The sequence below is a fragment of the Zootoca vivipara genome, chromosome 13 (genome assembly GCF_963506605.1).
Source record: "Zootoca vivipara chromosome 13, rZooViv1.1, whole genome shotgun sequence".
NCBI lineage: Eukaryota > Metazoa > Chordata > Lepidosauria > Squamata > Lacertidae > Zootoca > Zootoca vivipara.
The window spans coordinates 16,810,612-16,836,077 of NC_083288.1; the positions used below are offsets into that span (position 1 = coordinate 16,810,612).

At 48.0% G+C, this 25,466-nt stretch overlaps 2 protein-coding genes across 2 annotated transcripts in view; one reads left to right on the forward strand and one right to left on the reverse strand.

Annotated features, from left to right (window-relative positions):
* PRR12 (proline rich 12) overlaps positions 1–12,912 on the forward strand; it is a 47,729-nt gene extending 34,817 nt beyond the window's left edge. The window contains exons 12-14 of the mRNA XM_035134406.2: positions 59–187; positions 5,448–5,543; positions 7,226–12,912. Coding sequence (XP_034990297.1) covers positions 59–187; positions 5,448–5,543; positions 7,226–7,366 — 366 coding nt within the window. The 3' untranslated portion in view covers positions 7,367–12,912. The remainder of the gene's footprint in view (positions 1–58; positions 188–5,447; positions 5,544–7,225) is intronic.
* Positions 12,092–24,226, reverse strand: RRAS (RAS related). The gene is made up of 6 exons (XM_035134408.2): positions 23,455–24,226; positions 20,891–20,978; positions 19,142–19,244; positions 16,865–16,973; positions 14,893–15,011; positions 12,092–13,664 (listed from the first exon to the last, which is right to left on the reverse strand). Exons 1-6 carry the CDS (start codon positions 23,557–23,559, stop codon positions 13,577–13,579), a joined length of 612 nt encoding a protein of 203 aa, XP_034990299.1. The 5' UTR covers positions 23,560–24,226; the 3' UTR covers positions 12,092–13,576.
* Positions 24,227–25,466: the final 1,240 nt, after the last annotated feature.

Sequence of the window (25,466 nt, forward strand, 5' to 3'; positions counted from 1 at the left end):
AACCACAGGTTATGTGAATTCTGCTGTCTCACGGTGAATATTTTTGTCCATCATCCAGGAGGCTCTCCACACGTTCCCCCAACTCCACGCTGAGCCGTGCGACACCACAGTTAAGTTGCGCCCAGGGGGCGAACCTTACAACCGCAAGACACTCAACAAACTCAAGAAGAATGTATCCAAACAGCAGGTAGGTGGGAGCCAAGATGGAATCAAGGACCTGCAGCAAACTGATCAACACTGAGTACGGTTCCAGATGCTATTTTTTGAGAGAGGGAGAGAGAGAGTGTCCCTCTCTTCCTGTGAGGTAGGCTAGAGTCAGAGAGAGAGGCAGGCTCAAGGTCACCCAGGGAGAGCTTCATAGCTGAACGAGGATGTGAACCTGGCTCTCCCCACTCCTAGTCTGACGCTCTACCCACTGCAGCATATTGGCCACATTTGCGTGCCACGGTAAACTATAAACTATAGCTTACTGTGCCCGAATGAATCACTCTGCTCCTCCCACCTTGCAGGAGGCAAACTACCAACTACTGGCTTAACGTTAGGCCCAAACCAGGGAACATGGTTCATGTCACTCCTAGCAAATCACAGGTAGTACGTCAGGAGCAAACCTTGGCTACAAATCGTGGTTTGTTGGGAGTGGAACAAGTCCTTATCCCTGGTTCAGACAAAACCTTAAGCTAGGGGGTTGTGGTGTGTTTCCTCTAGAATAACAGAATTAGATTAATAGTAATAGAATTATAACTTTGAAGACAAGTCTTAACAGTTAAAATATTCATCCAAGAGAAGAGAATATTGATACTGTTTAAAGCCATGCCATGGTCTCTGCCTTCCTTCCTTCCTTCCTTCCTTCCTTCCTTCCTTCCTTCCTTCCTTCCTTCCTTCCTTCCTTCCTTTCTTTCTTTCTTTCTTTCTTTCTTTCTTTCTTTCTTTCTTTCTTTCTTTCCCTCCCCAGCTCTCCCACTCTCCTGATACTTGGGTATGGTAGTTCTGTTATGTAGAGTGCTAGGGATGTCTAATGAAGATTTTTCAGCACCCTCCCAAAAATGCAGTTGCTCAGTGCTTGGAGTGCAATCTCGCATCAGTCACTCTTCCTTCCTGTGTCTGAAGGCATGGACAGAAAACTCTTAATGAAAACCGTGCAGTGGCTTATGCAAGAGACAAAAGAGGGAAAGCAGGAAGTGCAGAAGCACAATCCCTAAAGACCCTAACTGGAATTGAGGGGAGGGAGGAGAGTTAAAATCTCCCATTTTAGCATCCCATCAGTAAACAAAATGGAAATGGAGAGTGTTGAATTTTCTTTCTCATTTAATCAAGAAAGCCAGTTGGACAAGGGGTGCCCCAGAAGAGGTTCTGTGCCTGGACAGTGCTCCCTCTGGAACACCAACTTAGCATTTTAACAGAACTTTTTATGACACCCATCTCCCAAAGGAGAGGCCTTTGTTTTATACAAGCGGGTCACCTCTGTAGTGGAGCACAAAGGCGTGAAGTGCAAAGTCCATCCCAAAGACCTGTTGTTATTTCTTCACCCCACCCCAGCGGTGCACTGCTTAGCAAACCTGATAGTGTGGTGGCTTGCCTTCCATCATCAGTTCCACCACAATGGATTTTTAAACCATCAGCAGGCAAGTCTTCAGCTGCCCAGGCTACAGGAGACTCCCTTCTTCTAACCAGCAAGCAATGATGGTGGTGGCATCTCTAGTTCCTCATGCCTTTGTGCAGTAAAAATTCAGAGCATGGCATGCATCTCAGTCTTTGTTGTTGTTGTTGTTTAGTCATGTCCGACTCTTTGTGACCCCATGGACCAGAGCACGCCAGGCACTCCTGTTTTCCACTGCCTCCCGCAGTTTGGTCAAACTCATGTTCGTAGCTTCGAGAACACTGTCCAACCATCTCGTCCTCTGTCGTCCCCTTCTCCTTGTGCCCTCAATCTTTCCCAACATCAGGGTCTTTTCCAGCTGCACTCACCTCAGTCTAGGGATGGACAAATGGGCATGTCTGTTTTCATCTGTACCTGCATGTGCACAAAGTGAGTCTGTATAGTCCTGGTTCAGTGTACATATTTTAGGGGAACTCCTGCAGCCATTTCTCCCCTGCATAATGTATCTACAATTACCCAGGGGAGCAGACTCCAAACTAAGGAGCAGACAAAATCCTCCCTTTTCTTGGATGCAACCAGACTGCGTTAACAAAATTAATAGCATCCACATCCTGTGCTGCACTGCTCATATTTGGAAGAAAAGAGGCACGAAAATTCCTTAAATATGCAATTTTGATTACACACCAGGAACCCACAGTGTGTTAAAACATATTTTTATTTTTATTTTGGAAATGAGAACCGTTGAGCACTGCATCTTCAAACCACAGAACTCTAAGGAATTTATCATTTAGTCTGTATCTCGCATTTCCAGCTCTGAGGAATTAAAACATCCTCAAGGGAGCATATGCTCAGAACTCACCATTTTCAGTTTTGAAAAATAAATAAGGGGTTTTTGCAAACTTGAATACAGTGGTCCCCCGACTTACGAAATTTCGAGTTACGAATGAAAAAAAATGGCCGTACGCTTAAGTTTTTTTCGACATCTGAAAGGAAAACCGTTGCGGTTTAGATGCGGTTTACTCGACTTACGAATTTTTCCATTTCCAGTGCATTCCTATGGGAAACCGCTTATTTCGACTTACAAACTTTTCGACCTACGAATGTGCATTTGGAACGGATTAAATTCGTAAGAACCGTTCTCGTTCTTTGTTTCGGCCACAATAATGCCTGTTGGGTCTCTTGCTGCTGTTGTCGTTTTCTGCTCTTTGGTGCCTGCAAAAGTAGTATGATCATAAGACCCTAAGAAAAGTCTGCTGGATCAGTCCTGTTCTCACCATCACCAGCCAGATGCCAGTGGGAAATCTCTCTCCCCCCCTTTTTTTTTGCATGGGAAGCATCCAGTCTTAAGAAAAATGGGCAAAGGAAGGAGAAGAAGGTGAAAATTCAATGAAGCAACAGCAGCTGTCAAGGATAAGAGAGGGTTAAGAAGTTCAGAACAGGCCTTGTGGGAGGGAAGGTGTTCTGGAAGGGTGGTGGGCGGCTTGGCATAGAGACAAGAAGGCTGTTTCCATGCAGGAGAGGGGAAGAAGGCAGCCTTGGAGCAGATTATGATGATCTGTGGTGTGCCAAGAGAGGGGAATAATGGGAGGTGAGTGAGGAAGCATAGGCCTGATGGACACATGGAAGGGAATAAGATGGATTGCACCACTTCAGATGGCAGGCGGAGATCATATTGTTGGAATATTTCCCTTCATAAGAAAATTCCCTGCAGGTAAAATAACTAATTCGGGAAACAGGATTCTAGTTCACCCCCCCCCCACTGCCTTTCCACTTGCAGGGAATTGTATCATTTTTGAAATATTGGGAGGGGTTTGAATATCATTATCAATTAAATCCTTTAAATCTATTAATCTCTTCCTATGAAGCATCTCAAGGCAATTTCACAATACAATGAAAATATGTATAAAGCAATTTTATATGCAAGAACAGTTGCAGCAATTGCACAAATAGAAGCAGTTTGAAATCCAGTACTTTTACTGAAGTAAAAGCAGCAACAACCTCTGCTTGAAAGTTTTGTTGAAAGAGGAGAGTCCTCAGCAAATAATAATAATAATAATAATAATAATAATAATAATAATAATACTCTGGGCGGCTTCCAACAGAAGAATAAAACACAATAATCTATTAAACATTAAAAGCCTCCCTGAACAGGGCTGCCTTCAGGTGTCTTCTAAAAGTCTGGTAGTTGGTTTCCTCTTTGACATCTGTTGGGAGGGCGTTCCACAGGGCAGGCGCCACCACAGAGAAGGCCCTCTGCCTGGTCCCCTGCAACTTGGCTTCTCGCAACGAGGGAACCGCCAGAAGGCCCTCGGCGCTGGACCTCAGTGTCCGGGCAGAATGCTGAGAAGACAATAGAAATGGCACTTGCCAAACAGGGGAGAGTTCCAAAGGAAACCTGATGTCACCCCCCACTCCAGTCTGAAATCAAACCTATCAAACCACCTTTGAGTTCTGCTATTTAATTCCCTTGTCATTCTACTCATTTCAGGCCTCGGTCAGGGCTAGGGAGGTGGAGAATATTGAATATCTGTAAGCTAAGGCAAGAGTCCTCACCAGCCTTTTCGGACCAGTAGGCACATTCCTAATTTTGTGTGGTTGCTGAGGGTGCTGAGTCACAAAACGGCTGCCATGGAATATTGCAACATGGCTGCCAAGGGGTGTGTGACATAACACAATATTGTCGTCGCTGCCGTTTCCCACCCCTAGTGGGGAGTCAGCCATGTCCTGCTATTCCTGATTGTGGAGGTACAGCTGTTAAAGGCACAATAGCCTCAGTTCCAACCTTAAAACAAAGCCTAGACTGCTATCCAGCACCCGCTTACCTGGCAGTAAGCTGCATTAAAAACAGAAGAGACTTACTTATGAAGTAGACATGTGTGCCCTTGTATTGTAAGTTAACCATACAAGGAATTTTTAAGGAGTGCCTGCACAGCAGCAGACACACCTGAGCCACTCTGCCAACAGTTCACGTTTTGCATTTGCCCTTTGGGGATGGGATTCTTTAATAGCTGCACTTAGTAGTATTTTCAGAAAACAACTTCTAGGGAATGCATGATCTCAGACAAACCCACCACTGGAAAGATGCATCCTGGTTGCTAAGTTTAAAAAAAGGGCTACTAGAAAGGACTACTAGAAAATAGGAGAGAAGCAAGAAAATGGCACTTAAAGGTGGGGAGGGTGGGTGGCAGGGCGGGAACAGAAGCTCTTTAGGACCCCAGGAATTTCTCTTGCCTGTCATCCAAGCTGCTCAGTTATCAATCACGGCTCTTAATTTCACTCACTGGCTAACGACTCTGAAAGGCAGAAGAGGCCAGGCTGGCTAATTTCATATAAACTAATTAGGGTACTTGCACATTTTTTTAAAAAAAAATGAAGTTATGATATTGAGATGTACAGGATTTGATGGCTTGCTTGAACGAAAGACTTTGTTCCAATATGCAAGACTAGCTGCCAGGCCAAGACCAGCCAGCCCCTATGGAAGGAAGAAGCCTCGGCCAAAGAACATAAAGAGGAAGATACAGAAGAAGATTGGCAAAATAAATTATTGAACTATGCAGGACAAATTATTACGAAAAAAGGACAGTTGTTCAGTGCATATTTTTAAAGCTTTGTGTACGGATTTTTACATTAGTATACCTTTTAAAAGTCACTTGTAATAAGATGGAGAAGGTTTTAAAATTGGATTGTTAAGTATATAAGGTTTTATGGACGTGCTTAAACAAGTACGGTATATTATAATGGAACCAAGAGGGGAAGTGGAGGGAAGTGAAACTGAGGAGCTTATAAGCAGTGGGCTGTGATTTCTTTAAGTGATTTCTCCCTGTTTTTTCTCCGCCCTTATTGCTGACAGGAATTCAGTGTGGAGGTGGAGAAGTCCTTTTTCTACACTCTGTACCATTCCCTTCACCACTACAAGTACCACACATTTCTGCGTTGTAAGGATGAGGTGAGTCAGAACCGTACCATTTTGCTTCCATCACCTGGGATCCCTTTTTGCTATGGATAGAACTCCCCCCACCCCCCGTAAAGAAGTGAGGAGTGGGCAGGTCTGAGGTGAAATCCAGGCTGCGCTGTCTTGGCTGTGCTTATTTGCCACATTGAAAACACGTCTTTGCACAAATAATTCCGGAGGCTGTTGCATAGAGACACTGCTGCATTCTCTGGGAGACAGGTGCTCTTGGGGGGAAATGGCCAACCAAGGTGACTGGAAACTTGTTTCTTAATTTTTTTAAAAATAGATTTTTGTAGCAGCTGGTGCTTTCTGGAATACCTTGGGTATGCTAGCCTTCTTAGGGGCAGGGTGTCCCTTGCATTGAGGAGAAAGAGATAAAATTGCAAGGCTCAGTCAAACTTATGGAGTTGTTTGGTGGGGTGCATTCTTCCAGGTTCCCATTGCAATGTAGAATTGTAGAGTTGGAAGAGACCCAGAAGGTCATCTCTTCCAATCCCCTGCAGTGCAGGACACTTTTTGCCCAAAGTGGAACTCAAACCCACAATCCTGAAATTAAGAGTCTCATACTCTACTGACTTATCCATGGTATTCTTGTTGTTGTTTAGTCGTGTCCGACTCTTCGTGACCCCATGGACCATAGCACGCCAGGTATTCAGTTAAGGTTTACTCAGAGTTAGACCCATTGAAGTTAACGAACATGGCTAAATTAGGTCCATTAATTGCAGTGGTTCTACTCTGAGAAGAACCTAGTTGAATGCAAAAAAAAATTCCCCATTGTCTTAACCCATAACGGTGTGAGTTGACAACGGTATGGTTGGTGATACCGCGAGATGTCCCCCTCAGTCCTTACGGAAGAGCTTTGAGCTTTCAGTCTTATACTGAGGATGATGTATATGCTGCAGGATGTGCAGCTCACAGAAGTGCAAAATGTGGAATTGGGTTCAGAATTCAGCTGCTTTTTTTAGAAAAAAAAAGTTTCTTGTCCCTGTGGTTGCAAATATATCCTTGTAACTTTGTGATCAAGGCCTAGTAAAATCTAAAAAGCCAGAGAGGTGGCAGGATAGGATTTTCCAGTGGTTAGAAGGATCTGTCATGGGTGGTTTGCATTACTTTTGTGCCACGCCTGTAGCTAACAAATCAAGAATAGACATTGTAGACAGTTGGACTAGATGATCCTCAGGGTCCCTTCTAACTCTACAGTTCTATGATTCTGTGAAATTATTGAGGGGCATGGGGAGTGAGGAATTGCATGAAGATGCTTAACTCAGATGGGCACCTTCCATGCCAGCTTTTCAATGCCTGCTGAAAACTCTTCTATTCCCCCAAGGCTATGCAGACAAATCAAGAGCACACAAAGGCCTAACTGATGTTTGCTTTCAACTTCTTTTGCTTCCGACTTGTTTATGACTTTATTGCTTGACTATGTTTTTATGGTGCTGTAAACCATTGCGATACGTTTTTTTACAATACGGCACTATATAAATATTTTTATAAACAAAAAAAACCACAACTTCGCTTTTTTCGGGTTGCAGAATTTGGTTCGCCTGGTTGCGGAATCCGTTTGTTTTCATAAGCCCCGTCAGTCCTGTGCTGCCCCACATGTGTGTGCATAATTAAGCCTCTTAGCTAACGTTTTGTCCTTCTCTTGGGGGGCGGGTGGGGCTCTCCTTCTGCAGACAACGGCGATCGAGGGTCAGGATGAGGACCTGGGCCAAGAGGAGGTGGTGCAGCAGTGCATGCGCAACCAGCCGTGGCTGGAGAAACTGTTTGACTCCTTCAGCGAGTTGCTGACTCAGGCACAGAGCAAATGTGCGTGACGCAGCCGCCGGAGCCACGCCCCAGGAGGGGCCACCTAACGCCCGCCCCTCTGCAGAGCCAGAGCAGGAAGTGGGGAGAGGAAGGTCGAGGGGTACCATCACACAGGCAACGAGTTCAGACTCAGCTTACCATCACCACCACCACCCCTCCCCTTTTCAGGTTTTCATTTCTTTTTTTTAAAAAAATCAGGACCTGGGATGCGGCTCTTTGTTTTTATTTTTGGTGGTGGGGGTGTGCAGGAGGTTTGTGATGGCAGAGAGCACACGTCGAGGAGGGTTCTCATCAAAACGAGCGGATGGCTGGACAGCCCCTTTCCCTTTTGCCCTGGCTGTACAGAGAAATATTATTTATATATAAATGTATAAATGTTCTAATTGGAGCAGCCTCGCCCCCCCTGCTCTGGTGGGGACTGAGAGTAGGAGGACCCCCATAGGAAGGTCAGAGGAGTGTCGGTGCCGGGATCTGGAGCTTGTGGGGATGGGATCCAGGAGTCATAGGTTTCATCGGGGTGATGGGGGTGGGAATTGGGGGGGGGGCGTGTGTTTGGCGGGCAGCGTGAATAAAGACATACAAGAGGGTCCGGGGTGCCATCCTGCATCTTGTCCATCGGGAACTTCTGCTTCTCCCTAGGGAAAGCCGAGTGAGTGTGTGGCAGGGGGTATATTTGGCCACCCTTAACACAGTGCCCAGATCCTTTTTTATCCACAGTCTGACCAGGCAATGAGACCCATCACTTCCTCTCCCTGCCCGCAGACAACTCTCGTCCCATCTCTGCCAAATAAACTGTTGCTTTTGAGTTGAGGCTGGGGGGAAGAGGCACTCCACTCATACACTAACAGCAATTGCCTCTGTTATTGCTTCCAACAGGAATATTTATTGCCAAGTTGCCTCTTCCCAACCAAACGGTTGCAAAGAGCCAACCCCCCCCCAACCCACTCCTGCAGGCTGTTTCTGGAGCTACTTCCTTCTTCACTCAGTCTTTTTTTTGGGGGGGAGACTGCTGGTGGACCTAGCCACGAGCCACTCTCCCCGCATCTTTTCTTTTTGCCGCCGAGTTTGGGGTTCTAGCTCTTTGGGAGCATCTCTCCACCCATAACCCTTCTGAATAGGTAACCATAAATGGGGCGGGGCATCATAGCAACCTGTCTGTATCAAGACTCCCTAAATCTCTCTCCTTCCCATCCCTACCACTTTCCCCCATTTTTTAAAAAAAAGACTGTTCAGACTTTCTCAACTGGCCCTCACATGGATCATGGAAAGGGGTGCACTAGGCTGTAGTTATGTCCCTCTGTGCTTTTCTTAGAACTGAGCTCCTTTAAGGAAAGGATAATTCCCTTCCACCCCTTTCCTCGTGGTGTTTGACAAGGCAGGATTCTGCTCCCCATCCCTCCCCTCAGCTGTATATACTGTATAGGATAAAAAGTCTATGTATCATATTGTATTTGACTAACTTGAACTTAACGATACGCAGGAGTTTCTCTCTCTCTTTCTCTCTCTCTCTCCTCACCTGTAGCTGTGATGTTATTTGGTTTGGACTGAAACTTTCATTAGGAGGTCGTTATTATTATTATTTTTAATCACCATTATTGTTGTTGTTGTTATTGAGGGGGAAGGGAGATTCTGTGTCCCCCACCCCTGCAGCCTCCTAAGCAAAGATCCCTCTCTAACCCTGAGCTGAAATGCTAAAATAAACTCTCTTTAGATAGACAATTAGGTCCTTGCCCCGTTTCACACACTTTCCGCTCGCAGCCCAGCCCAGTCATTCAGCCAGCGTCTCTCGCCCAAACACACCCATAGTCTAGCCAGTTTCCACCTCAGCATGTTTTCTCCTTTTCTCCTCTGGGTCTTCCTAGTGACCTCCCAGATCCATCTCACACCTCCACGTAGATTCCCCCGCTAGATCAGATCCCTGCCCCCCCCCAACCAATGTCTACCTCATTCCCACTCCTCGAGACTACTTCTTCCATCCTACATATGCCCTCTGATTTCTCTGTACTAGCCCCCAGCCTCCCCATGGTTTAGTTTTTGCTTCTTCTTTGCTTCTCTCTTATCATCAAAAGGTTGCAGGTTTGATCCCCATATGGGGCAGCTGCATATTCCAGCATTGTGGGGGATGCTGAAAGCACCCACCCACCCACCGATCTGATTTTTTCTTTTTTATCATAGTTCCCACACACTTCCCATGGAGGAAGTGCAAAAAGGTACTCTAGGGTGGAGGAGAAAACAGATCCCACCTCAGAAGAGGGGTTGGTCCCATTGCCCCAGCAGCGCTTCTTCAGTTAAGTTTCTGGACAGCACAGAAATGTGTTGGGGGGCCCGTCTGGGTGTGTTAGATCAGGGTCCCTTATATATACACAACTCTCCACATCCCCCTGGATCCTGGACCCTTTCCCCTTAATTATTTATTGTGGATGAGTAGAGGTTGGCAAGTGTGATTGTGAGAGTGCATGGAGGGGGGTGGAACTTGGTGTACATGAGCCCCACACAAAATGGGAGTGTTTTTAAAGGGGGAAGAGGGTTGACTGGCTTCCTTTTGGATATTTTAAAAGCTTGCAATTTAGTTTTTAACAGCTTTTCCCCTTGCAAACCCGGTTTACTGATAGCTGTTGGGCCTTAGAGGCGAAGGACTGTAGCTTGAACCTGTGTGGGGAGGTGGGGTTAGTAAGTTTGGGAAACGAAGGGATGGGGACATACACATGGTTTGTTTTCGAGGGACGTTAAGAGCTTCAATACCTCCTGGAACGGCAGACTTGCACCATCAATTTCATGCAAAATTTTGCTAAGGCGTTTACAGCCTGGATGGAGGGGCCATGCAGCCCAAACCCTGTACACCAGAATTGGAAGGGCCCAGCTCAGAGTTGTTTAAGAATGTGTGTGCACACACACAACAAACACACCCCACAGCTTCCTGTGATGAAAAGACTTCTCCTCCTCCCCCACCCGCCCCAAATTTGGATCTTGGAAGGCCCCCTTTTTTACGATGTGTATTTCTGTGTATCTTGTTCGCGCCTCAAGGGTATTGTTCTGAGATAATGGGATTTGTGTTCTGTATTATTGGATGTTCCTATATATTTTTATTGTTTATTATTAGTGTCTGAGACGTTTTTTTCTCTCAATATGTAAAACTCACATTGTATACTGTGTACACAAACAAAATGACAAAAAACACTTTTCTTTGCAAAAATCAAATGCCTGCTGTACAGCTTTATTCCTTGTTTTTGGGGTGGCAGGGGGGAGTAAATCTGTTCAAGCTGGTTCATTTACAGTGAGCAGTTTAGACCAGGCATCCCCAAACTTCGGCCCTCCAGATGTTTTGGACTACAGTTCCCATCTTCCCCAACCACTGGTCCTGTTAGCTAGGGATCATGGGAGTTGTAGGCCAAAACATCTGGAGGGCCGCAGTTTGGGGATGCCTCTCCTAGAGGTTTCTCCCCCACCAAGGTCCCCCATTTTGGTTCGGTGTCTGCCTAATGAACGCACAACCTCTGGCTTAAATAAAGCAATCTAAGTCCATTTAGGCCAGGGTTTCCCAAACTCAGGTCTCCAGCTGGTTTTGGACTACAACTCTCATCATCCCTAGCTAGCAGGACCAGTGGTCAGGGATGATGGGAACTGTAGTCCAGAAACAGTTGGAGACCCAAATTTGGGGAACTGGTTTACACTTTGGAAACCCTGTTCCTTGCTCCAGATAGGTTTTTCCACCCCAAATCTTCAAAAGTCTAGTAATTGTGTCCCTGCTTTAACCCTGTATTCAGTTTTCTTAACTTCTGAAAGATCGCAACAAAGGAGAGCCTCACCAATACCCGCCCAGAGTTTGATTTTATTTGCAGTGCAAAAACCTTTCTTTTCGTCAGGAATTAGAATACGGAACCAGTATCTCACCAGTACCTGCCCAGAATTTAATTTTATTTGCAGTGCAAATACCTTTCTTCAGGAATTAGAATACAGTGGTACCTCGGTTTAAGTACACAATTTGTTCCGGAAGTCTGTACTTAACCTGAAGCGAACTTTCCCATTGAAAGTAATGGAAAGTGGATTAATCTGTTCCAGGCGGGTCCGCAGAGTACTTAAATTTCTTAAAAGTACTCAAGCTGAGGCGTACTTAAACCGAGGTATGACTGTACGGAAGTTGAGACTCAAAACCCCGTTGCCTGAGGACATGGGTCAGTCTTTCCATTAAGTTTTAAGTTACAGGTGTTTTAGGGCCCACCCATGAATTTGTCCAGTCCTCTCTTAAAGCCACCCAAATGCCATGCCATAGTTCAGTGATGTGCCCTGTGAAGGACTTCCTTTTGTCTATCCTCCATCCCTCAGGTGTAGGTTGATCATGGATAGATCACCTTGAGCACCTATGCTGGTCACTAAAGTCCTGTTGACCTGAGCGCTCATCGTACCTCAGTTAGCCATTTTTGCCACGGTTGGTGTGAGCTGGATCCCACGTGTTTGGAGGGCCGATTCCCCATTCCTGCTCCACGGGCTACATCCCGAGACTCCCGAGGCAGCCTGCTCACCCTTTAAATGTGGATGGACCATATCCAAGGGGCCACACTGAATGCAGCTCCGTGAATGTCTACTCGGAAGAAAGTTCCACTGAGTTCAAGGAGAACTCGCTTCTCAGGTAAGTATCAGATTTTACCCTGAATGTCTCCATAGCGTACTCAGTACTTTCTGCTTCCTGACCCGCCCAATTTTGTGCCGCCGCCACAAACAGCAACACACACTGATTTGGGAAGGACTCCCCTTTTATTCAAAACCACTTCTAGGTATGTGAGAATTTCACAGCTTCCTACCCTAACATTTCACGGCCCTTCGGCCCCACCGTTTGCAAAAAAATAAAATAAAACCCTCTGTACCATGTGTGTGTGTATGTAGATTACATATAATTGCCAACAGAGAAGACTTCCTACAGCTGACAATGCAGACTCTATTCAAGGATGGCTTATGCCACAATTAATCTGTTCATATTTAAAGTGCCACAAGATGATGGTGCATGAATAGGTGGTAACTCTTTGGTGCTTAACAAGCTGGAATTATCTGCAGCACGGTGGCAGGGGAACTGGCAGAAGTGACCTTCACACGCATCCCTTAATTCAGGCATCCCCAAACTGTGGCCCTCCAGATGTTTTGGCCTACAACTCCCATGATCCCTAGCTAAAAGGACCAGTGGTCAGGGATGATGGGAATTGTAGTCCAAAACATCTGGAGGGCAGAAGTTTGGGGATGCCTTCCTTAATTGCTTGCAGGGGGAGATGCCTTGCATTTGGGCAGGATATAATTTAATTAATGACCATTTGCTCTTTAGGTTGCAGGTAGAGGATCTAAAATGGGTAGATAGGCCATGGGTTCATTCAACCCCATCCCAGACAGGTTTTTTTTGGGGGGGAGGCAGCCTCCCCACAAAACTTACTTTTTAAGAAAAAGATTGCTTCTTTGGGTCCCCTACTGTAACGTGATGCTGCTAACCTATTTTTGTTTTGGACTACAACTCCCATCAGCATGTGTTCTGGCTGGGACTCCTGGGAGTTGTAGTCCAAAGCAGCTGGAGGGTACCCAAAAAAATAATAATTCCTTGTTAAAAAAATTATTTATTGACCGCTCCTATTAATCATGTGCTGTGCATAATGATGGCTGTGATTTCTTAAAAAATAGACGAACACCCCTTTAAATGCATTTGTACAATACAGCTTTGGACATGTACATAAAAGTGTGTATGTGCAAAAAGCTTGCTGCCTCTGGCTGCATTGAAGAGTCTGAGCCCCTCATTTTCCTGCCCACTCTCTCACCCACCCTAAAACCTGGTGTAGGAGATTCCCCTTCCTGCCAGTTTTCTCGGAGGACATAACGGAGAAAGGTGGCGGAACAGGATAGGAAGGCAGTGCACACTCCTCCCCGCACCTTGTCCCAGTCATCATTTATATATATAAAACCTTTTTTCCCTGTCTATTAAGTGGGTGTGGAGGGGGTACATGATTTATCTGCTTCCTGACCTGTTCCAGTTTGCAGGAACTCTGCACCAGACATATTGTAGTATTTGGACACAACTGCAGAATACACATTGCCAGCCCTTGTTGCATAGGTGTGAGGGGGTGAGAGGTGTGGGGAGTTGGAGAGAAGAAGGGAGAAATCCTGCTGCGCCCACTCCTTAGGAGGGAACCTGAGCAGTTGGCTCTTCCCTTTCCGGGCTTTGTAGCTTGGTGTGGGAAGGCAGTTTACAGCAGGGAACAAGGGCAGCCTTTGCTTTCTTTCTTCTTAGGGCTGACAGCCGGGGCAGGGGGGGATTCCAGCTCATGAAACCTCCTGCAAATCAAAAGAGGGAAGAGGTGAAAATTGGGGCAGGAAGCAGAGAGAGAATATAGCAAAACAAAACAAAAAACAAACCAGCATAGCTCTTATCAGCTGTTATCAGATTCTCAGGAAAATGCAAGGTTTTCTCATAAGTTCTGAGATTGCAGGCGGTGGGATGGATGACCCTAGGATACCCTTCCAACTCTACGATTTTACTCTATGACTAGGTCACAGGCAGCCCTCCAGTTGTTGGAGTACAATTCCCATCAGCCCTAGCCACCATTGCCTTTGGTCAAGGTTGATGAGAGTTAGTCTAACACAGGCTAACCCCAAACTTTGGCCCTCCAGATGTTTTGGACTACAGTTCCCGTCCTCTCTGACCACTGGTCCTGTTAGCTAGGGATCATGGGAGTTGTAGGCCAAAACATCTGGGGATGCCTGGTCTAACGTCTAAAATAACATCATATTGGGTACCCCTGAACTTGGTGGCCAAATTTAGCAAGGCTCTTCATTGGTGGATCTTGAGGATCTAGTAAAAGTAGATACCACAAGCCTCAAATCTGTTTACCCCTAGGCTAAGGACATAGGGTTATATATATATAAAAAGTAAATCAACTTTCACCAAGCTGTGTTGGCTGGGGCTGATGGAAACTGCAGTCTAAATTATTATCAGCAGTAGTATTATTTCATTTATTTATTACATTTGCATACGGCCCTATACCCATAGATCTCAGGACTGTTCACAACATAAATTACAAAATAAAAACACAGGATACATAATAAAAACAAAAACAAAGACAACCCAATAATCTGAAACATCTGGAGGGCACCAGGTTGAAGTAAATAATGAAATACAGTACAAATAGTCACAAACGGCCTCCATATTGAAGTTACTATCAAAGGAAACTGCTTCCCCCAGGCTTTGGGGAGCCAGTTTTATTATTTATTCATTATACAGTCATACCTTGGATCCCAAACGCCTTGTGAGTTGAACATTTTGGCTCCCAAACGCCACAAACCTGAAAGGGAGTGTTCCGGTTTGACGTCGTTTGGAACCCAAACGTCCAATCAGAAGCTGCACCTTGGGTTTCCAAATGTTTTGGAAGTCGAACGGACTTCTGGAACGGATTCCATTCGACTTCCGAGGTACCACTGTATTTGACACCCCGCTAAAAAATTTTTTTGCCTCAAAGCAACCGACTTAGTCACAGCATATCCAGCAAGTCACTTGTCCTCTTACCTGATGGCCCTGACCAGCTCATAGAAAGATTCATCCACGTTGAGGCGGATTTTAGCAGAGGCTTCCATGTACGGGATCCGATTCTCCCGGGCAAAGCTGAGAGCCTCCTCCTTGGGTACCTGGATGGGAAAAGCAGCGATGAGAAATAGCAATGGATACCGTTACACGCCGGAAAAGTGCAGTTGCGGTGGTGGGAGGGAGAAAAAGTGGCGGCTGGCATTGGGTAGTTGTAATGTTTGTTTATACAGCATCAAGCTAATTTGTGGTCCCTGCCCCACATTTTTTTAGGGAACTGGAAATGTGGAGATAGTGAAGGGGCATGTAAGAAGGCATGGGTGCTCACAAAGGTAAATTTTCTCTCAGCCAAGCTCCCTTCTAATTTTGGAGACCAACTGGGGCAAATACAACACTGCTCCCTGCACACCATATAAAACGGCAATTATTCAATTTTATTTATTATCATCTATTATACAGTGGTACCTCGGTTTACAACCACAATTGGTTGCGGAAGTCTGTACTTAAACCGAAGCGTACTTAACCTGAAGCGAACTTTCCCATTGAAAGCAATGGAAAGTGGATTAAAAACACCCCCTAAAACAGCAACTTAACACAAATTTTACTGTCTAATGAGGCCATTGATCCATAAAATGAAGGCAATAATCAATGTACTGTACTATAAAATAATTAAGACAGTATTGTAGATGAAAAAAATTAACATTTTTTTCTTACCTGGGCTGATGATAGTCATTGTTTGGATAGGGGCTCAGGGTCCTCTTCCACAATCACTTCTCTCCTGCCATTCCGCAGCTGCCCAGAGCGTCCACAACTGGGCCGCAGCTGTGGAAGCGCTCTGATGGCCCCGCGAAGGCCCGGCCTCCGGGAGGCATCGGAGCGAAGGCCCGGCCTCCGCGAAGGCATCTGACGCTCCGGTGCGGAGGCCGGGCCTTCGCAGAGCCATGGGAGCGCTTCCGCGGCTGGGCCGCGGCTGCGGAAACGGTCCCATGGCTCCGCGAAGGCCCGGCCTCCGCGATGGCATCAGAGCGTCGTAGACCTCAGAAACCTCGGTTTACTTACTTCCGGGTTACGATTGTTCGTAAACTGAAAATTCATAAACCGAGGTTCCACTGTACTTATTAGTTGCCCAGATTTGGATGACCTGCTAAGGCAAATCACGGCTCAGCTCAGGGCAGCAGCAGAACGAGTGCCGGAGGAACCAAGTGGTCATCATCTCCCTGTAGAAGTCCACCCACCTGCCTGTTCATCCTAAGCCATGGTTTGGCTTAGCATCATGTAGTCAGAACTTGCAGCAGATCAAAACAAATGTAGCAGCAGCCAAAGTAAAAGATGTTAAATCAGAGATGGCTTAACCCAGGCATCCCCAAACTTTGGCCCTCCAGATGTTTTGGACTACAATTCCCATCTTCCCCGACCACTGGTCCTGTTAGCTAGGGATCATGGGAGTTGTAGGCCAAAACATCTGGAGGGCTGCAGTTTGGGGGTGCCTGGCTTACACCTGTGGCCTTCCACATGCTATTGGACTCCAGTTCCCATCAACCCCTGCCAGCATGGATGATGGGAATTATAGTCCAACAACATATGGAGGGTTGACGGCTCCCTCTCCCTATTATCCATTACAGCCAGCAAGGATAAAACTGGGTGTGAAACACAGAAAAATCCCCCATCAAAATAAAAGTACATCCCATCTCTGACAAAGAGGGAAAATGGGAAAGCATTCAGGAGTTGTGGCGCCACCACAAAAATGGCCTTGTCTCTCAAGCTCATTTCTTGCCAAATCTCCCTAGAGCAAGGCCTTATACATTTATCTTAATTCTCACCCAGGCCTGTATGGGTTTCCCAAATTGAGACTGCAGAGAGAGGATTCAAAACATTATTGACTCACGTACCAACCCAGAGTCCCACCAATGCAGAGACTGATATCACGCTAAGTGATTGAATGTTACGGAAGGCTCACCTGCCGATAAAGGTCAAGGTCAGCCTTATTCCCCACAAGGATCATGGGAAAGTCATCACGGTCTTTCACTCGAAGTATCTGAGTGTGAAACTTGTGGATCTCATTGAAACTGTGGCAGAGAGGCAAAGAAGTCAGGTGAGACCTTTCAATAAGATACTCCCTAAAAAGGACACTGTTTTAACTTTGGTTAAAAACTACTAAGGTTAGGGGAACTGGAAACATCGGGTGTGGCTAACCCAGGGTCAAATCATTTCTTAACTGTAAGCTTACTGGACAGACTAGAATAGGTTACTCTCAGTCTCAGTTTGCCCAGCTGTAAAATGGAAATTAGAACAGTCTGCTTTGATGTTGTGAGGATAAACAATATAGAATACTAGTGGATTTTAGCCCGTTTAAAAACGGGCGCTAGAGGAAGCGGCCTGCCGGGACTGGCTTGGCGGTGGCGGGTCTTCCCGCCACCACCAAGCCAGTTCGCAGCGGGGGCTTTTCGCCGTTTGCCTTCCCCTGAGGGGGAGGCAAACGGCGAAAAACCCCGCCGCGCCGCAAATCGGCTCCGGGACTGGCTTGGCGGTGGCGGGTCTTCCCGCCACCGCCAAGCCAGTCCGCAGTGGGGGTTTTCGCCGTTTGCCTTCCCCTGGGGGAGGCAAACGGCGAAAAACCCCGCCGCGCCGCAAATCGGCTCCGGGACTGGCTTGGCGGTGGCGGGTCTTCCCGCCACCGCCAAGCCAGTCCGCAGCGGGGGGTTTTCGCCGTTTGCCTTCCCCTGGGGGAGGCAAACAGCGAAAAACCCCGCCGCGCCGCAATTCGGCTCCGGGACTGGCTTGGCGGTGGCGGGATGTTCCCGCCACCGCCAAGCCAGTCCGCAGCGGGGGCTTTTCGCCGTTTGCCTTCCCCTGGGGGAGGCAAACAGCGAAAAACCCCGCCGCGCCGCAATTCGGCTCCGGGACTGGCTTGGCGGTGGCGGGATGTTCCCGCCACCGCCAAGCCAGTCCGCAGCGGGGGGTTTTCGCCGTTTGCCTTCCCCTGGGGGAGGCAAACAGCGAAAAATCCCGCCGCGCCGCAATTCGGCTCCGGGACTGGCTTGGCGGTGGCGGGAAAAAGGGGAGGAATTCCTCCCCTTCTTCCCGCCGCTGCCAAGCCAAAGCGGGCCTCCCTCCGCGCCCGCTGCCGCTTCGGCTTCCTCGGGTTCCCCGAGGAAGCGCCGTCCCATGCCGGAGGTGTGCGGCAAGGCTGCCGGGGGGGGGAGCGCTTCTCTCCCCCGCCGCCTCACCGCGCACCTCCAGCATGAGACTGGGCTTCGGAGCGGCGGTTGGCGGAGCGGCAGTTGGCTGTTCCCTGTGTCCCGAGAGCACGGGTCCAATCCCTGTGTCCCTGGTTGTCCCTCCGTCCAATCCCTGTGTCTCTGGGGGACATGCGCAGTACCCCAGGGACACACGGGACATCTGGACGCAGGGACAACATGGACATTATTATATAGGATTCTGCAGAGTACATGTGCAATGTAAGCTATTAACTGGCAAAACTCATTTCAAAACTAGATCTTTGCATCTTTTAAAAATGATTAAATGTACATGTCATAACCTCATAATTAATAGAGGTTTTATTAATGTTTTAAATTTCATATACAGTGGTACCTCTACTTACGAAGTACTCGACTTCCGTATTTTTCGAGTTACGAGCGGCAAAAACGGCCACACGCTTTTTTTCGACCTCCTAAGGGAAACAGTGGCGCTTTTAGATGCGGTTTACTCGACTTGTGAATGTTTCCGTTTCCCCCCCTTTTTTTAAAAAAGGGGAAGCCGCTTTTTTGACTTCCGAATTTTTCGACCTACGAAGGTGCCTTCGGAATGGATTATCTTCGTAAGTCGAGGTACCACTGTATTGTGTGTTTTATTGCTGTAAGCAGCTTTTGAAATCTACGTGATGAAAAGCAGGATATCATGTTTTAAATATACAAATAAGAGTCCTGTTGAGCATTCTGGCAACAGTGCTTTCATTCAAGTAAATGTAGGTGTTTAATTTGGCACAGCGAGGTGTTTTGTTGTACCTGGCATTATCAAAACTTGGTGTCCTAGCGAAGCGCCAACCATTCTAAACCAACTGCAAATTAAACACCCCCTCAGAACAGTTCTTTCCAGCTCACCCAGCATTTCTGAGCACCAGAAGAAAACACACCAACCCAACTCAGAACCCACAGAAAGCTCTTGCCCCCCCCATCCTTTGACCACTGAACTGAGAGGACAGGACCTTCTAATGTAGCCATGGCTTGGGTCTTACCTGCCACGATCATTGATGGCATAGACGAGGAGGAAACCTTCCCCAGTACGCATGTACTGCTCTCGCATGGCCCCAAACTCCTCCTGGCCAGCTGTGTCCAGAACTGAAATCATAAGGGAAGCAGTTTAGATCTGAATCATTCCAAATGTGATGGATGTGAAACAAGACAGCCCTCTGGGATTGATTGGGTCCACCAAGCCTCCCCATTGGGTCTGCGACGATGCCTTGGCCTAGACATGCTCACCTGCCCTACACCCAACGTCATAGATGACGCCAGGTGTGGGGCAGGTAAATATCACGGACTCCAATTCCCATCAGCCCCAGCCAGGAGGGCCAATGGCCAAAGGTGGTGGGATCTGTTGTCCAACAAACGTTTGGAAGGCACAATGTTGGCTATCCCTGCCCTACATTCATGTGCTCTCCCACATTAAAACAGACAAACAAAATATTCCCTGCAAATAAGAAGCAACCAGCACCACCCCTTCCATCAGCTAGTTTGTGGGGCTAATTTGCTATTTACAGAGTTTAGGGCACGGGTAGGCAAACTAAGGCCCGGAGGCCAGATCCGGCCCAATCGCCTTCTAAATCCAGCCCGCGGACAGCCTGGGAATCAGCGTGTTTTTACATGAGTAGAATGTGTCCTTTTATTTAAAATGCATCTCTGGGTTATTTGTGGGGCCTGCCTGGTGTTTCTACATGAGTAGAATGTGTCCTTTTATTTAAAATGCATCTCTGGGTTATTTGTGGGGCCTGCCTGGTGTTTCTACATGAGTAGAATGTATCCTTTTATTTAAAATGCATATCTGGATTATTTGTGGGGCATAGGAATTTATTCATCCCCCCAAAAATATATATAGTCTGCCCCCCCCACAAGGTCTGAGGGACAGTGGACTGGCCCCCTGCTGAAAAAGTTTGCTGACCCCTGGTTAGGGTCATTGTCAATTTGGTTTTAAGTGCAAAACTGGTACATCCACCTGGAGTTCAAAGTGGTACACTCCACTCTAATCACCTCTTTACACTACATTTGCAGACCAGGCCAAAACCATTATGACTTCTTTATATTTATTTATTTATTCATATTGTTGTTTTATTGCTATGGCCGGTGGCTGATGCAAATAAAGATTCATTCGTTCATTCCTATGTCCTTCTGATATTGACATGCACCCCTACTAAACATGTACCTCCTTTCACCTTTGAGAAAAAACAACAACATTGGTTCCAAATTCCTTTATGATCCCCCACACCCAATAAGTGCTTCCAGATCTTTAACCCTTCTGTCCAATCAATGACGTCATCAGGAAGGGACAGCTTTCTTGCGAGTTTGTTGCAATAAAGTACTTGGGACATTATACCTGTTTGAACTCTCTCAATACGGCACTTCACATCATATTGTTCCCAATCATCCCTTTGTCGTTGGACGATTCTCCTCTCCCAATACATTCTGTCTAAATTCCCTTCCTCAATTTGCTTCTTATGGAGCCGTTTGTCACACAAACTGAATGCCCCCCCCCTCATTTGACCACTGATGGAGGACACTAGAGATGGGGAAAGCATAACAAAGCCCCCTCCCACAAAGCAGTGGTCCTGATACACTCAACGTTCATCCATCCCTTTATAAGCAATGCCAAGGAAGGATGCTGCCCATTGCAGAATGCTAGGATCACTTTCTCCCAAGCTTCTGTCTTCCTCAAAACATTTGCATGCTGCCTCCACATCCCCTGAATAGGACACCAGCCCAGTAATACTCACTATCCAGCCGTGTGGAGGTGCCATCGATGTTGCAGATTTTTGTGTACGAGTCCTCAATTGTGGGGTCATAGTCTGAGACAAAATACGACTGGGGGGTGGGGAATAATGGGCAAGGGAGAAAGGAAGGATGTTAAGGATGACAAAAGAACTGACCTTGAAGGCCCTTGCTACTCCATAAGAGCAAAAACAGGAAACCCTACCCCCAGTATTGATCCTATGTTTCCCCATGAGAACCATAGTTGTCCAGCTCAAGAGTTCCTTCAGGTCTCTTTGACATCAGATCAGTAATTTGGTCACCAGAGGCGACTAGGAATTCCATGCAGGCGAGTGAATGGGCTGGCAGAGGAGAATGAGATTGCGTTCTGTTACTCCCTGGCCAGCAGGGAGATAAAGCAGGCTGCTGGAGGGATGGATCTGGCAAAAGGCCGTTTTTAAACTATCCTGCTAGGAAGTTAGTAGCCTGGTTTTCTTCCCCATGTTGGCTGCAGAGCAGAACCTCTCTCCTCCATGGTCGTCATGGGATAGCTCAGCTGATAGAGAATAAGACTCTTAAACTCAGGCCTGTGGTTTCAAGCCCCATGTTGGGTGAAAGATTCCTGCATTGGAGGGGGTTGGAATAGATGACTCTTGTGATCCCTTCCAACTTTTTAATTCTATACTCTCTTAAAGGTAAAGGTAAAGGGACCCCTGACCATTAGGTCCAGTCATGACCGACTCTGGGGTTGCGGCGCTCATCTTGCTCTATTGGCTGAGGGAGCCGATGTACAACTTCCAGCTCATGTGGCCAGCATGACTAAGCCGCTTCTGGCGAACCAGAGCAGCACACGGAAACGCCGTTTACCTTCCCGCCAGAGTGGTACCTATTTATCTACTTGCACTTTGATGTGCTTTCAAACTGCTAGGTTGGCAGGAGCTGGGACCAAGCAACGGGAGCTCACCCCGTCGCGGGGATTCGAACCGCCGACCTTCTAATCGGCAAGCCCCAGGCTCTGTGGTTTAATCCACAGCACCACCCGCGTCCCTAACTCTCTTAGCAGACCACTAAAATGAAACAGAAGCATGCTAATAGTGTCTGTGGCTTTATTTGCAAGGATCTCTGCAGTCTGCTACACAAAACTTGGATTCTGGTCCTCCCTTCCCTGAAGAATATACCATTGCATTCTTAAAAATTTATAAAAAGGTTTGCCTTTCTGGATCTGAACCAAATTTATAAAATAATGCAAGCCCTGCTTTGCTGCATCAGAGCCAAAGGTCATCTGATCATTTGAAACTGCCTGGTCCACCTAGCCTGCGCACATCAGCTTTGAACAGTGGCTCTCCAGGGTCTGAGCAGAGATCCCTTCCCAGCCCTCGCATGCAAGATCCTTTAGCTGAAAATGCCATCCAGCCCAGCCCTTGTTTACAACAGGGGCCAGCTGCCTCTAGAAAGCTCACAACCGCAGTGTGGTGCTGATGGTCCCATTCCCTTTCCACTCCATACCATGGATAACTCCCCTTCCCCAACCACCTAGGGGCCAAGGTCCCTTCACCCCCCAATAATATTTGAGGGCCCCCCAAATTTGATCGGCATTGCCATTCAAACAGTGTGCCTGTGCCGTGTCTTGTGATCAATTAAGCGGGGCGGGGCTTACCTGCCCCCAACCCCATATTTTATTCAAGCTGGCACCCTTGCCCACCCTCATCACCTGGTTCCCAATAGGGGAGGTTCAGGAGGACTGCCATCTCAGCCTCTCCAGAGGAAGCATTTGGGGCTGCTCAGAATTGAGCAGCAAGCCCCAATCGCCCTTCCCCATTCACCGGGAAACATCAAAGCCCTTCTCTCTCTCACCGTGAATCTTGGTCAGGCATCCCCAAACTGCGGCCCTCCAGATGTTTTGGCCTACAACTCCCATGATCCCTAGCTAACAGGACCAGTGGTTGGGGAAGATGGGAATTGTAGTCCAAAACATCTGGAGGGCCGGAGTTTGGGGATGCCTGATCTTGGTTATCGTTTTTTGGGGGGGTGGGGCAGCCACGGGATCGGCTTAGAAGAGGCTTGAGAAACTTGTGGGACTACAACTCCCATCAGCCCCAGCCAGCGTGGCCAACGGTCAGGGATGATGGGAGCTGGAGTCTATCAACATCTAAAGGTCCACAGGGTTCCCTTAGGAGAAATCTCTGCCTCCGCCGCTAGGGGGAAACAGGCGACGGGGATCCTGCGCACGTTTAATCGGAGCCCCACCGAACCTCCACGGGGATTACTCCCGAGTAAACGTGCACACAGCGTCGGCAGTCCGGACTTGCTCAAGCCAGGCGGCTACGCACTTAACGCTTCTCTTGGGGAGGGAAAGCGACCCAGCAAAGGCGGCAAAACTTCCTCCCAGTTTTTTTTTTTTTAAAATTATCATCATCATCAACACCGCTTGGCTCAGGTTTCGCTTTCACCACTGTCCTGTGTCACCTGAACGCGAACTTCTGCGCGGAAACATATGGTAAAGTTTGGGGAGGTTTTTAATATATATTTTTGTCGCCATCTGCCCACCCAGCCCCGCTCTCCCGCCCTCGCCTTCTTGGGCTCTCCATACCTGGATGAATTGGATTGTGAGGGCGCTCTTGCCCACGCCGCCTCCGCCGACCACAACCAGCTTGTATTTCTCCAGCGGCGCCGCGCCTTCCTTGGGATTCATCATGGTCGGGAGCGGGACCGGTGGGGAGGAATCGGCTCGGTGAACTCAGAAGCCCCCCAGCCCTGCCTCTGCCATCGCCGGCTACCGTCCCTGCCGCCCCTCGAAAGATGGCTGAGATCCGGGGTGGGCCCTCCTCCCAACACGATACGAATCGGCGCTCCGAGAAGCGAAGCGCGGCGATTCCCGGCCGCTCCGCTTCCCTATTTGGCCAACGGGAGCCGCTGCGGGGCGGGTCCCACGTCCGGAACAAACTCCGCCGGCCCCCACACTCCGCCCCCGCCCCGGGGTAGTGGGCCCCGTCGCTAGTGGCGGAGGGAGGCGCTCGGCGGGCAGGGAGGAGGAGGGCTGCTTCTCTCCGATCCTGCGCTTTTCTCCCCAGGACGCAAGGCGCGCCTTCGGAAGCGCTACTCCCTTTCCGCAAAAGCGCAAAGCAAAAACAAGATCGGGTCAAAACAACAACAACAACAACACGGTTACAACCCTGCGATTTAAAAATTCACACTGACCCTGGAGTGACGGGACTCCTGGAAAAAAGCAGGGACTGTGCCCAACAGGAACTAGTAACTTGCTAAGTGCTTTGCCACTCAGAAGAGCCACAGCAGCTTCCCACGTGGCGGCCTCTCGCTGACTTTCTAGGCGCGCCCTAAGCGTCGCCCGCGGCTTGGGATTCTGCTTTGCGGGGTGGCGGAGAGGTTTGGAGTTGGTCTTTTTGGCGCTTGGGCGGTGGGAGGCGGGAAGTGGGTGCTGATCCTTTGGGTGTTGATGATGATTCGAGGTGCATCACAACATCGTAGATTAGTCCGTGAGACTTCATTCCCAATGTGGCGCACATAGGATCGGTTGCAGCCATAGCTGTTTATAATAGTTTTTTTCGGGGGGGGGGCTTAGGGGTGCCCCAAACCGTATAACACGCAGCGCGCATACACACCATTTGAATTGCAATGCCCAGTGCTTTTTTTCTTTAAAAAATGTTTAGCGGTACTCTCATTTTGACTCAAGAAAATCACCATTTTATAGTTAAAATCAGGGAAAATAAATACAGTAAATGGACAAAAGGTTTAGGGGTATGCGTAGAATACCCCTAAGAAATACCCCCAGAAAACTAGCACTGGCAATGCCTCTCAGCTGGGGAGTGAGGCTCAAATAATTTATGGGGCGGGGTGGCGAATGGACCTCGGCCCCTATGATTCGGAGTCCGGATTTCTGGGTCCTTTGGAAGTGCAGGGAATTGGCCAGCTGTAAGGCTGGGTCCCAACCGCTCTTTTCACGTTGCACTGAGTGCTGGGCGCTAGGACCCAGCGCGGGGCGTGGCGCGCGGGGCAAGGAGCCATGAGCTCACCACCACATTCCTTTCATGTGTTGTGCGAAGGAAGTCGAGGCACCACCCGCTGCTTGTTGCCTCCCTCCCTCCATCCATCCCGCCAGCTGCCTGCACTGGACCCTCCTTGCCATGCACCGAAGAGGAGAGCTCGGGGATCGGCGGAATGCGCTGGCTTTTCAACTTGGCACCTTGTTCTAGCGCACAGGCTGGGCTCAGATTCTGCAGATGTGGAAACAGCGGCGTTCTTCTGGGAAACAGCAGCAAGAGTTCCACTGAGCCTGGGCTGGTACTCAGGGAAGCACAGATCTATTTTAGAAATGTTTGTGCAAAACAAAGGGCCGCTTTTCTGAGGCCCAGAATAAGTTTTTTTTCATACTGCCTAGTGTTTGTCTCTTATTGAAGAAGGGGCGGGAAATCAGAAATACAACAGTACTAAGGTATAATTGGAGTGCACATGCTTTGCACCATCCTTGGACAACCGTATCAAAGCAGTTTTAATGTTACAAACAACTTTGTTATCTTTTGTGATTTAGAAATACTTCTATAGATATTTAAAAGGGACCCAGGTGGTACTGTGGGTTAAACCACA

Bases quoted from the DNA above. Each gene is read 5' to 3' on its own strand.
- RRAS (XM_035134408.2), bottom strand. From the start codon at position 23,559: ATGATGAATCCCAAGGAAGGCGCGGCGCCGCTGGAGAAATACAAGCTG. The intron at 20,979-23,454 runs GTATGGAGAGCC...CCCACCCCCCAG, and splicing joins TCACAATCCAATTCATCCAG to TCGTATTTTGTCTCAGACTA. The intron at 19,245-20,890 runs GTGAGTATTACT...TTATGATTTCAG, and splicing joins CACCTCCACACGGCTGGATA to TTCTGGACACAGCTGGCCAG.